At 32.6% G+C, this 14,002-nt stretch overlaps 2 protein-coding genes across 2 annotated transcripts; one reads left to right on the forward strand and one right to left on the reverse strand.

Moving 5' to 3' along the window:
- Window positions 1–242: 242 nt before the first annotated feature.
- Window positions 243–3,244, reverse strand: LOC134719372 (uncharacterized). The gene is made up of 3 exons (XM_063582375.1): window positions 2,015–3,244; window positions 1,276–1,419; window positions 243–610 (listed from the first exon to the last, which is right to left on the reverse strand). Exons 1-3 carry the CDS (start codon window positions 2,211–2,213, stop codon window positions 303–305), a joined length of 651 nt encoding a protein of 216 aa, XP_063438445.1. The 5' UTR covers window positions 2,214–3,244; the 3' UTR covers window positions 243–302.
- Window positions 3,245–9,573: 6,329 nt separating this feature from the next.
- On the forward strand, window positions 9,574–11,566 carry LOC134719324 (uncharacterized). Its single transcript, XM_063582334.1, has 2 exons — window positions 9,574–9,790; window positions 11,265–11,566. Exons 1-2 carry the CDS (start codon window positions 9,574–9,576, stop codon window positions 11,564–11,566), a joined length of 519 nt encoding a protein of 172 aa, XP_063438404.1.
- The last annotated feature ends 2,436 nt before the right edge of the window (window positions 11,567–14,002 follow it).

Below are 14,002 nucleotides of genomic sequence, written 5' to 3' on the forward strand. Positions count from 1 at the left end.
CATATCAGATGTCTGCATGTTAATTTATATAAACAAATGATGTTCTAGTACTGATGATCCAATTAAGTAAACGTTCTGTCTAACGTGATATAAAAAACTCTGGTGTGATATATTTTAGTTAGACAAAACGTCTTTTGTTATCACCATATACGTTGTTACTTAATAAAAAAAAAACACCAAAAAATGTATGATTCGCCATAGATAACTAAAAAAATCAATAATGTATGCATATATTTTAATTGTATTTTGACATATATCAGAAAACACATTATTTGCTTAATAACTAGTCAGACGAATCTTGTTTAGTATGTGCTTCCCTTTTTACCTCCATACCCAGATCCTCCACCATACCCGGATCCTCCACCATATCCAGATCCTCCACCACCTCCAGATCCAACTACGATAACAGCTCCGCCACCGATTCCAGCACCGCCACCGAATCCACCTCCACCACTTCCACCGTAACTACGATTAGTTACACTTCCTGGTAACACCTTACAGCATGTAGTCGATTTCCTTGGAAATAAGGGAATAAGTCTGCAATACTTGTCCAAAACAAATTCTCCTTTAAGACAAAGTCCTTTACGACAGGTACACCATACTTGACCACCTGTAATTACCGATGACAAAAACACATTGCATTTAATAATGACATTTTAATTTTTGATTTACAAGGTAATAATAATAGTAGGCTACCGGTTGGTGTGTTTGTGAAATGAAAAAAATAGCAAAATATATTTTCAATATACTGTAGGTAATTTTAGAATATGTCTGTTTATAAAGTTTGAAATTATGAACTCCTAAGGCAAAGTTAACGTAAGATGAATTGAGCTATTTGTTATTTATTTTGTGTGTCATGTATCTCTTCCAATGTTTAGGACATTATACATTCACGGCTTTCATATATTTGGCTACATGTATGAGCGTTCTTAAATTAAATCAAGATTTGCGCTTCAGCAACATGAAATAATTTTAATTTAATACAAATGATTACAAATTGCAATTTCATTTTGAGAGTAAAATGGTAACTTTGCTTGAGGTTTTAATGAAGACAGGTACATGTACACACGAGCATGCATATAGCGTTCGATTATCTATATACATGTATTATAAGTGAAAAGGTGTTTTGGTATTATAAACTCGTGCACTTTATCAATCATCGATAACAATTCTACTGTTATACTTCATTATGATCATGGAGTATTGTTTCCAGTTATGCATCAAAGTAGTAACGTACTGATAATAAAATATAAAAATACTGTAACTTTTATTAACCTTTCTTTCCGCCTCCACCTCCTCCTCCGCCTCCACCACTTAATAGCAACAGTCCACCACCGCCAATGCCAGATCCGAATCCTCCGCCACCACCGCCGCTGCCATACCCAACACTATAACCTCCGCCGCTTCCACCACCATATCCTTGATTTAAGTAAAAATGTCAAAACTAGAGTATAGCATTCAACACTGTCGTATAATCAAAACCACTATCAAATAGACACAAATCAAAGATATTATGTCATAATACTGTTAAATCAAAAAGTATAGCGAAAATTGCGAGACAGTTATGTTTGCAATAATTATGAAGTTGCATTTTGATTTTTCTGAAATGAATTTTACATTTTTTACTGAAAATTGCAAACAATTTAAACGCATCTTAGTGTAAAATGACAAAATCGCAATAATAAATATAGGGGGAGGGTTGAGATCTCACAAACATGTTTAACCCCGCCGCATTTTTGCGCCTGTCCTAAGTCAGGAGCCTCTGGCCTTTGTTAGTCTTGTATTATTTTAATTTTAGTTTCTTCTGTACAATTTGGAAATTAGTATGGCGTTCATTATCACTGAATTAGTATATATGCGGGAATTTCTCGCTACATTGAAGACCTGTTGGTGACCTTCTGCTGTTGTTTTTTTATTTGGTCGGGTTGTTGTCTCTTTGACACATTCCCCATTTCCTGTCCCAAGTTCTGAATTTACATTAGTTTAAAACATTAATACTGACACATTTACTAACCTCCTTTTCCACCACCTCCTCCTCCTCCACCTAATATCAATACTCCACCACCACCACCGCCTAATCCAAATCCTCTGCCACCACCACCGCCGCCACCACCACTGCCGTACCCAACACTATAACCTCTTCCACCACCATATGGACCAGTGCTAAATGCAGCTCCGATAAAGCTAAACAGCAGTAGAGTTATCATAACCATGGTGGCTTTTGTTTGACGAGTTTAACGTGTGGTAATACGACGGCGTATATCTGTATTTATACCATTTGGTGTAATCAGAACTATTTTTTTCAATTCTGATTGATAATAGTAAATCGATTAAATTTGATATATCATGAGTGATGAGACATGCTTTTAATAACAGTCACATTCTTAATGCATTTGCATGTCCTAAGTAAGGAGCATGTGATTCAATGCCTGTCGCTTATTGCTGTATAACATATTTTTTTTCGTTTATTTTTTGTACATACTTTGAATTGTTTTCAATTGGTTATTTCAATGACTTGTATAGCTGACTATACGGTATGGGCTTTGCATGTTGTTGAAAGCTGTACGGTGACTTACATTTGTTGATTCTCATGTCGAGAATTGTCTCAGTGGAAATGACAACACATCTTCTTTATTAATACTTTATATATCATTCCTCGATAATTTAGTTATTTTATATATGTCGGCTATCACATAAACGATTCACAGAACTAAAATGGTTAAAAAAAATAAAAAAAATAATGCATGCTTGTTTTTTTATATTTTCATAATTATATTTATACACATAGTAAGAGATTTAGCTAGCTATAAAACCAGGTTCAATCCACCATTTTCTACATACGAATATGACTGTACCATGTCAGGAATATGACAGTTATTATCCATTCGTTTGATGTGTTTGAACTTTTGATTTGCCATTTGATTTGGCACTTTCCTTTTTGAATTTTCACCGGAGTTCAGTATTTTTGTGTTTTTACTTTTGTTGTTATATAACTTCTTAGGTTCCGATTGTTAATTGCATTGTGTCTAGTGTATCCAATACAAATAAAATTAAGAAAAATTGTACTTGTTTCGTTAACTGTTTGACAGGCAGAAGCATTTCATAAGTGCAAAAAAACATATACAAACTAAGGTAAAAGGTAAATTTTATAAAATGAATTTGTTGATAATTCCAAACAAAACAGTTATGAATTTTATCTGCATTACAAATCTTGTGTTGGAAGTCTATTCGACATTTGATCTCTAGTGGAGGGTTGTCTTTTCGGCAATGATACCACGTTTTTTTACTGATTCATATGTAACACAAAAAAAAACCCGCCCACTCAGAATATATATTTATGTAACTGATTTTTTTTATAAAGGTTACACATTTGTTTGTTCGTTTATCATAAGTAGAAATTTAATTGCACAACAAATGTTTTTAACGACCTTGACTGACTTTACAGTCCTTGCACGGTCGGGAATATGTTAGGAGCTGCTGGCCTTTGTAAATCTTGTTTTTCTTTAACTTTTAGTTTCTTGTCTTCAATTTGGAGTTTAGTATGGCGTTCATTATAACTGAACTAGTATATATATATTTGTTAAGGGGCCAGCTGAAGGACGCCTCCGGGTGCGGGAATTTCTCGCTGCATTGAAGCCATGGTGGTGATCCGCTGCTGTTGTCTGCGCTATGGTTGGGTTGTTGTCTCTTTGACACATTCCCCATTCCATTCTCAATTTTACTTATCAAGCAGAACCTTCTTCTTCTTCTCTGGATCTTTACAACCTTTATAGGGTAACCATACTTCCGTATGTCGAACAGTTCCACCACCAAAGAAAATAAAAAATAATATATACATGAAGAATAAATTAACAATCGTAAAACAACAACATTATATATACACTATATTTACATTTTTTGTTTAAGTCTTTATGTGTTTTTACAAAGGAGGTTTACATGTTTTATTTTGAATTTTACATGGGAAGTTTACAGTTTAATACTTTTAACATGCAATTAAAGGAAAAATTTTGATTTTACTTTTAGCAGTTATTTTTCATATATTTTATTATTAATTTTTTAATACTTTTTTTATTTTGTTTATTATTTTTGGTTACTAATCGATATTTAATGTGATAACATTTACAGATTAGGTTACATATTCACTTTTTAGATAATTAACAAAATGAAATAAAAAGAAAAAGATTTTGGTCTTTGCCCTTTAAAATTCTCCTTTATATCTTTAAAGTTAATTTAACACTAATTATTCGCTGTGTATTATGAGAACAATTAGTAAGATGGATGTTTTTACAACTATTTATAGTTAATTCACAGAATAGTTATGAACTGAAACTCTTAAGATTTAATACGAAGGATTATACTGTTAAGTATAGTATTAACTCGAATAATTTTTTAAAATGTTTTGTTTAAATTTTAAACTTGAACCAAATACAATGAAAGTCCCAACTATGTATTGGCTTCCGAAGCCCTACAAAACACCTTACAAATATTTATTTCGTCGTTAAGCAATTGTTTCACAACTTAATTGTCTATTCTTCTTACCAATACACTTGGTACAATAAAAAACCTGATAAATAATTGTTCAAATAAGGCTTTTGAAAATAGTGGAAATAATTACTTTTGGAGTGTCAAGAACTCGTTGGAAGTACTTGATAATTTGCATGCTTATATTGGTGATTTTGAATCTGTTCAAAGTTTTTATTTTCTACCCTGTATTACACATTGCCTCACATTCACCCAGCTAATTAAATGGGCATTTAAAAAGTCAGAATGTGAATATATATGTTCAAACTCTTTAAGGTCATTTTTTAGTAGCAATAAACAAAACATAACATGTCAATTGAACATGCTTTGATACTATACGTGCCCTTGAATTTTTACTACATTTTTGTTCGCTTTGGAGATTCCGTATATCGTCAGGTTATCGGAATTCCAATGGGGACTAACTGTGCACCACTTATTGCGGAGCTGTTTTTGTATTGCTATGAGTTACAATTAATGACAAAAATCAGCAAAGACCCATCGAAACAACATCTGATAAACAAATTTAATAATGCTTTTAGATATTTGGATGACAATTTGGGTCTCAATAATGACGACTTCAGTATGTATACTAAAGAAATTTATCCTGTTGAACGTACTTTTAAAAAAGCTAATATGTTATATGTGTATACATTTTTAAATATCATTAACTAAATACGACAATTTCCATCAAATCGTTTCACATGAATTCTATGGCTACTGGGCCTTTTAACATTTAAATGTGTATCAAAGATACCCTACTTATAGTTGTTTCAGCTGAATGCTAAGTTCGTATACATCAGACTAATACGTGTTACTCGTATACAACCAGTTGATAGGCCATTTTAATACGAATATGTATAGCTTTCGCGCCTAAATTTCAGGTATCACAAATGTATTTAATAACAAATACAGATGTTGGCAGTAGAATAGAGTATTTGTTGACGAAAATTCATCCCTATAAAACTTGATGAGTTTTTTTTGTGTCTTAGCTAATTTCCTAATTTGCGAAAACGGTAGAAAATATATTTGGCATATGAAAGCAAGCTTAGCACATACACTTTAAAAAAAATACTTAAAGACATAACTGACTAAAATGTACTTCAAGATTAGTCAATTATAATTTGAGTTAATTTAAGACTTCCGGATTGATATTAAAAATCACCCCATTTTTGTTCTTGTGAAAAACCTTCTTAATTTATATGTAAACAAAATAAAAACCCAATTTTAAAATTCAGAACAACTAAATCCTTTTAATCATTTAAGAGCTTCACAATAACGAAAACAAATCAGTAAATAATAAAGAAGTTGAAAATGTAGAGTCCAAAATATAAACATTGCTATTCATTCTGTGGTATAACGTGACCAATACCAGCAGAACGTCAGTGTGTGTTTCAGAATAGGACAGACGAATACTAATGCTAGTAAAATATAATAACTCTTCATTATTACGAACATCAATTTCGATTCTATATATTTTTTTTAAGTCACCCAATCTTTAATCTCGTTTTTAGTTTTAGTTGTACCGAAACCAAGAGAAACAGTATGCAAAGGTCAGCATTTCTTTGCACCATTTGTTTACAAATCAATTCATAGGAAAAAAAGATTAACTGCACGTATGCAGACTAAAACATCAATCATGCAATCTATTTTTTTTAAAACCAGCAAAGACATATTGAACCCAATCACATTGAAGTTGTTAAATGAAGCAGAAGACAAATTATTTTGTAACTATTGACAGATTGCCGTGTATTTCCCTTTCCTGATTTTATTACCACAATTTTAAAAAGTTTGTCCCTGAGCTGGTGAATTGTATTGATTTTAATCGAATCTTGTATATTGTATCCAATTGACAATATATGATACAGATCTTAGCTTAAAAATGAAAGGAAACGAGAAAAATGAAGTTAATTAATGTCGTTTTTATTCTCTGCTTTCTGCCTATTATCAAATGATTATAAACATCACCAGTAATATGTGTTTTTATAATTTAAAATAATGATTAAGAACAAGTGATTCCAATCATTCTCAAAACAGTATACCATGTATTTGATAATTAGTTTAATTTAAAATGTAGCCATGTCATTTTTTAGTAATATCCAGAAAACATAGAAATACACTGTTATAGCAGGACAGTACAACAAATAGCTTCACGTTTGATTTACAGACACGATAAACAATATAAATATGATTGTTTGATTAAAATTGAGAATGAAAATGGGGAAGAGACATATTAGTTCAGTGAAAATGAACGTCATACTAAACTCTCTTATTATACTTTTTTCTATCGATTTATGAGTTTTGAACATCGGTATACTACTGTTGCATTTATTTATACACAGGAAACTTAAATTATAAATCATACAAGACAACAAAGGACAGATGTTCCTGATTTGGGACAGGAGTAAATCGGCGGGGTTAATCGTGTTTTTTGAGATTTCAACCATCTTCCTATACCTCTAGCCAATGTATAAAAGTAAACGCATAACAATAAGCTCAGTAATATTCAGTTCAAGAGAAGTCCGAGTTTGATGTCAGAAGAGGCAACAAAAAAATAAATAAACAAAATGACAATGATACATAAATAACAAGATACCAGTAGCAGTTGCTGTCATGCCAGCCCAAGACCGCAATTAAACTGCTTGAAAGATTATGAATATTAGACACAATCCCTCCTGTTAGAGACTTAGTATTATACCATCCTAAAATATATGAGAAAAACATAACCCATGTAATATTAACTGATTCAAACCTATTTTTTTTTGGAAATGTTATTAACCGTGTGCGGAAATTTAAAATTGATCCATGTAAACTTATCGTTCCTTTAAGTAATCTTATTCGTTACAAATTCAACAATGTAATAATATCATTGAATATTGTGTATTGGTATAAATATTGATTTTGATAACAGTAAATCAAAAGCAAACTAAATATTACAAGTATGTTATACACACACATACACATTCATGGATCAACAATCTGTCGATACATGTATCTTAGTATGGCACAATGTAATGTTTTTTATTAGTTGTTAGTGACTTTGAACTAGCTGCCAGTTAACTGCGAGTACTATCAAATCTTTGAAAAGTGTATTTTTGTTGTTGGAATGTACAAGTATCCGGTCACGTTCACTTGTATTTTTGTCCATCTGATGAATAACGCATTTTTTAAATGATTTTTATAAATCGTGCTTATGTTGTACTGTAATACCACTGTTCGCGGATATGAGGAGGATTTATATACCCTCAACATGTTTAACCTCGCCACATTATGTAGCTGTCCCAAGTCAGGAGCCTTTTATTCAGTGATCGTCGTTTGTTAATGTGTTACGCCTTTGTTTATCGTAGATTATTGTACATAACTAAGGCCGTTTGTTTTTTCATTTGAATTGTTTAACATTGTCATTTCGGGGCCTATTATAGCTGATTATGTGGTATTCACTTTGCTTATTGTTGAAGGCTGTATAATGACCTACAGGTGTTAATTTCTGTGTCATTTTGGTCTCATGTTTAGAGTTATGTCATTGGCAATCATACCACATCTTCCTTTTTTATATTTACACATTATTCATAGGAATTATTGTATATCAGCTTGTTGAGATATTGTATCTAGCTTTTGGAAATACTTAAATGTTTATTTTCAAGGCATTATCAAGAGCTGTTTATCACAAATATCGTCATTCCTTATCTAAATGATTTTAACAGTTAAATTTAACAAAAAAATATTTCATCATTTCAATCAAAATGCTACAAATTTTCGCTGTTTGTTTATAACGTGCTGTCACTTAAAAAATTATATAACATGTATAATAAAAATCCAAAAAAAATATACACACTGAAGGCAATGCAGATCATTTATGATATGAATACGTCATATGTTAATATCATCTTTTTACGCACAAATTTTAAATTTCAGCAAGGTGAACCAACGAGAAATTCATAGGAGCATCAATCGGTCACCTGCAATTGCAAGCTACATTACTTTTAAGTAGTTCATTTTTAGAGATTACCTACAAGGACACATACGCGTTTCGACTATAAAAGGCTCATCAGTGAAGCTTGAATCTTAAAAAAGTTAGAAAGTCAAAATAATTACAAAGAAGAAGATCATTGACGATTTAATATTCCTTAAATATTTGCAAAGTTTAGCTAAGGTTATCTATTCCTGATGAAAAAATGCCTTAATATAAAAAAAAGCAGGTTTTGTGAACAGTTCATTTATACTTTTTCAACATCATACCAGGCTTCCTTTCAATTATTTCTTTTATGGTCTTACGGTTTAGTTTCCAAAATGTTATCAACATATTCACATCAAATGACACATTTCAAATAGAATTTGTCCATTAATAAAAATGCAAATAATTCTACGTATAAGAAGACGTGGTACATTGTATAATTGTCAATAAGACAACGCTCAACAACAGACCAATTATCAACATATTTTCTACACAAAATATGTATTCCAAAGGCAAACACTCCAATTGGTTTAGATGATACTTGTCTGTGAATCAGGTGACGAAAATGAGAAACCCTTAAAATATTAAAGAATTAAAGTACCTTGAGAATGAAATATTAGTATTATAAAATAGATGTTGTGCGATTGCAACTGATAAAACTGTTCTGAAGAAACTAAATGACACATAAATTAACAAACGTAAGTCTCCGTACAGCTTTCAGCAATGAAATAATTCCATAATGCATAGAGAGCTATTAAAGGCCCCGAAATAACAAATGTTAAACAATACAAAGGAGAAACATTAACGGCCTAATTTATGTACAAAAAACAAAAACAAATATATTACAAAGCAACAAACGACAAGCAATGAATCACAGGTTCCTGACTTTGGACATGCACAAACTTACATAAGTCAGTGGAATAAAACATGTTTGTCCATCGACTTATAAAAAAGCCATGTCATATAAATCATTATCAATCAAGTTTAATCGATTCAGTATTATCAATCCAAATTAAAAAAAATATGATTACTTTGAGTAGTATAAATAAAGATCTAACCAGTTGTGTCACCACAGTTAAAATTGTCAAACCTCAGTCGTCATGGCTATTATAACTTTACTGCTGTTGGGTGTTGTCGGATCTGCATTTTGTCATGGCCCATATGGTGGTGGAGGCGGTGGAGGGTACAGTGGTGGATATGGCCGTGGTGGTGGTGGCGGCGGTGGTGGCAGAGGATTTGGATTAGGTGGTGGTGGTGGTGGACTATTGATATTAGGCGGAGGAGGCGGAGGAGGAGGAGGAGGGGGAGGAAAGAAAGGTAAGTCAATGTTAAATAGACATAGGAAGATGTGGTGTGAATCCAAATAACAAGTTAAAGTATGTTTATTTTTAATTATCAGCACGTTAGAATCTTGATGTATAACTATAAAAACATGATGAAGTGTTACAGCAGCAACGTTATCGACAATTGATAAATTTTACGGACACCATCACGAGTTGGTTGACCGTTATGGAATAACCGTTTCACAAATGATATCGGATATGTTCCTTACGTCGTAACTACAATCCCCTTCCCTTTCATGAATCTGACCTACCGATTTAGACTATTTACCGGATCTGTAATCACATAAGCAACACGACGGGTACCACATATGGAGCATGATCTACTTACCCCCCGGAGCACCTGAGTTCCCCTCTAGTTTTTGGTTGGGTTCGTGTTGTTTATTCTTTAGTTTTCTATGTTGTGTCATGTGTACTATTGTTTTTCTGTTTGTCTTTTTCATTTTTAGCCATGGAGTTGTCAGTTTGTTTTAGATTTATGAGTTGGACTTTCCCTTTGGTATCTTTCGTCCCTCTTTTGATAAAGTGCAGCGAGTGTATAATGTTAAAAACCCGTTTAACTATGTGCATTGATTTAGCTAAATCGACCGTTCTATGCACGCATATTTGGCATTTCACCTTAAAATTGATATTGGAATTGTAAAATGATTGTTTTATATAAATTAACTGTAAATACAACACTTGTCACAAAAGATGAAAACAAGACGTTAAACAATTTGATTCGTCCAAACCGCTTTACTAGCTTTCTTTATCAGGAACGCTTATAGCCAAATATGTGAAAACCGGGAATATAAAAAAAAGAGGTGGTATGATTGACAATGAGACAGTTATCCACAAAAGACCAAAATAAAAATTACAGTATAAAAAATAGATCATCAATCAGATAATAGAATAATAAGACAGCTCTCTCATGTATGTTGAAGTTCTTAAACATTGGAAGAGGAACACGACAAAAAAAATGCATAATAATCGCCAAATAAATTTCAGCTTAACTTTGCCCCAGGGGGTTTCTTTATAATTTATAAAATTTATAAACAAACATATTCTAAAATTGCCTGCAGTATATTTAAGATATATTTTGTTGTTTAAGATTTGTAGTTTGACTGTCTCTTTTGTATCTTTTCTCCCTCTTTGCTATTTTCCATTTCACAAACACATTGAATGGTATCCTACTGATATTCTCAATTGCCTGTCTCTTGTGAATCAATAAAAGAGGAACGAAAGATATCAAAGGGATAGTAAAACTCATAAATAGAAAACAAACTGACAACGCCATGGCTAAACATGAAAAGACAAACAGACAAACAATAGTACACATGATACAACATAGAAAACTAAAGAATATACAACAGGAACCCCACCAAAGACTATGGGTGATCAGAAGGGTAAGCAGATCAATAACCTGATTGCCGTTAACATTTACAATTTGTGTTGATAATTGTTGATTACAGGTGGTCAAGTATGGTGTACCTGTCGTAAAGGGCTGTGTTTTAAAGGAGAATTTGTTTTGGACAAGTATTGCAGACTAACACCCTTATTCCGAGGGAAATGGACTACATGCTGTAAGGTGTTACCAAACAGTGTAACTAGTCGTAGTTCCGGAGGAGGCGGTGGTGGAGCTGGATTCGGCGGCGGTGCAGGAATCGGTGGCGGAGCTGTTATCGTAGTTGGATCTGGAGGTGGTGGAGGAGGTGGAGGATCTGGATATGGAGGTGGATCTGGATATGGTGGCAGAAAAGGAAGTACATACTGAGCAAAATTCGTCCTACAGTAGTAATTTAGCAAATGAATGTGTTTACTGTTGTGTCAAAATACAATTAAAATCTATTCATACATAATGTTTTTTTAATTATTAATGGTGAATCAAACGTTGTTGTTTTCTTTTGTTTAAACCATTCTATATCTATAACAAGCATGTGTAACCAGTACACGGATGATCGACTCGCACTATGTTCTATGTTCAGTGGACCGTGAAATTGGGGTCAGAACTCTAATTTGGCATTAAAATTAGAAAGATCATATCATAAGGAATATGTATATTAAGTGTTAGGTTGTTTGGACTTCAACTGCACCAAAACTACATCAACCAAAAACTTTAACCTGAAGCGGGACATACGACCGAACGGACGGACGAACGGACAGACGAACGGACGCACAAACATAATGTCCTCCACTATAGAAGGTGGGGAATAATAATGTTTAGATTGATTAATGCAGTTTCAAACTATCATTTTATTAAAATTAACATGGTGTTTAGTTTACACCTGAGATACTATTGGTTATCCTAGTCGTTTTTTGTTGCGTGTCAAAATGATTTGAATGTCACGTAAAGCGTGTCATCCCCCATTTGCTGTCTTTGTACTTCAATCGTGTATTTTAATCGCTAGAGGGCGTACCAACTTCTGGAAGACCCTTTGTTAAATATTGCAGTGGCTGGTGTGGTGAAAGAATTTCTGAATACCCCTTCCAACACTGACAATATCATCTTTATCTATCATTCAAGACAAAACTATAAGCTCTTAAATTTTCTGATCTAGGTACTCATATTGGGTGTAAAATGACAACTTCCTTCGAACAAAATTTACAAATGTCATATGTGAAACACAGTAACTGGATATTGGTGCTACCTGTATTGATTATTTGTACACAGATTTTATAATTTGTGTGTGTCATTTGACAGAACTGTTGTTTTAAAAAAAAAATTAAACTAATACAAAGCTAATTGAATAGCCCCTAGAATAGCCATTTTGAATCTGTGTATTTTAACTTAAAGGCAAGTGATTTTTATTCTTGTTAATTTTTAGCTATAATGACACACAGAGAAACACTAAAGACTAAAACCCCAATAATGCAATACTTTTTTTTTTTTATCAACAACAACATTTTGAAACTTATCACATTCTTAAATGAAATATACTGCCAAGTTAGGCAATATTAATGTGACAGATTGCCGTGTATTTCCTTATTGTTGCACCTCAAATCTCAAACTTTTGTCCTTGAGCTGATGCATTGTATTGAAAAACTAAGGATTTTCTTATCACAGGAATAGATTATCTTAGCCATATTTGGCACAACTTTTTGAAATTTGGATCTTCAAAGCTCTTAAACTTCGTACTTGTTTGGCTTTACAAATATTTTGCTGTCAGCGTCACTGATGAGTCTTATGTAGACGAACTAAATTATAATCCTGGTACCTTTGATTACTATTTTGATCGAAACTTGTATGAATTGGCCGTTTCAGAATCTAGAGCATCATGGGTAATTTCATTGTTCGTACCCCAAAAAGAAAATAACGTTACGTCATTGGTTGAATTTGCATTGTTTATTATGTTTTAAACCAATCAAAACGCTTTGGTGTACGCTTTTGATAATATTACCCAGGATGCATTAGATTCTGAAACGGCGAATTGACATGAAATCGTCTAGTAAACCTCATTCTAAATTATTAACATGTATTTTATCAGAAATCAAAGACGGGCTTCAAAGTTATTGTGAAACTGCCTATTCTAGAGGTGACGTGAATAAGATGTGGATACTTAAAATTTCCAAAGATCTTTTAGAGTATATTCAATCTAACTCTCTTTCATCTTGTAACAGTATTAAAATATTTGACTTTTCTACTCTTTACACAAGTATTCCACATTCCAAACTAAAAGACAAATTTAAAGAGTTGGTATTACTTTGCTTCATAAAAAAGAATGGCCAACATAAAAAAACAAGTATCTTGTCTAAGGGAGGGATAAATCCTACTTAGTAAAGAATCACTCTAATTCAAACAAAAAATTCTCTGAAACTGATATTATCAAGACTCTTGATTTCTTGATTGACAACATATTTGTTACGTTCAGAGGACGTGTTTTTCAACAGACTGTCGGCATTCCAATGGAAACAAACTGTGCCCCTCTACTTTCCGACTTGTTTCTTTATTATTATGAGGCTGACTTCATACAGGAACTTCTTAGGAAGAAAGATAAAAAGTTAGCAATATCCTTTAACTCTACTTTCCGCTATTTAGATGATGTTCTTTCACTAAACAATTCAAAATTTGGTGACTATGTAGAACGCGTCTATCCCATCGAACTGGAGATAAAGGATATTACAGATACAGTTAAGTCGGCTTCATTCCGTGACCTACATCTAGAAATTGACAATGACGGTCGGTTGAAAACAAAACTTTACGACAATAGAG

Source organism: Mytilus trossulus, chromosome 5 (genome assembly GCF_036588685.1).
Source record: "Mytilus trossulus isolate FHL-02 chromosome 5, PNRI_Mtr1.1.1.hap1, whole genome shotgun sequence".
NCBI lineage: Eukaryota > Metazoa > Mollusca > Bivalvia > Mytilida > Mytilidae > Mytilus > Mytilus trossulus.

Bases quoted from the DNA above. Each gene is read 5' to 3' on its own strand.
- LOC134719372 (XM_063582375.1), bottom strand. From the start codon at position 2,213: ATGGTTATGATAACTCTACTGCTGTTTAGCTTTATCGGAGCTGCATTT. The intron at 1,420-2,014 runs GTTAGTAAATGT...ACTTAAATCAAG, and splicing joins AGGAGGTGGTGGAAAAGGAG to GATATGGTGGTGGAAGCGGC. The intron at 611-1,275 runs GTTAATAAAAGT...CGGTAATTACAG, and splicing joins AGGTGGAGGCGGAAAGAAAG to GTGGTCAAGTATGGTGTACC.
- LOC134719324 (XM_063582334.1), top strand. From the start codon at position 9,574: ATGGCTATTATAACTTTACTGCTGTTGGGTGTTGTCGGATCTGCATTT. The intron at 9,791-11,264 runs GTAAGTCAATGT...TGTTGATTACAG, and splicing joins AGGAGGGGGAGGAAAGAAAG to GTGGTCAAGTATGGTGTACC.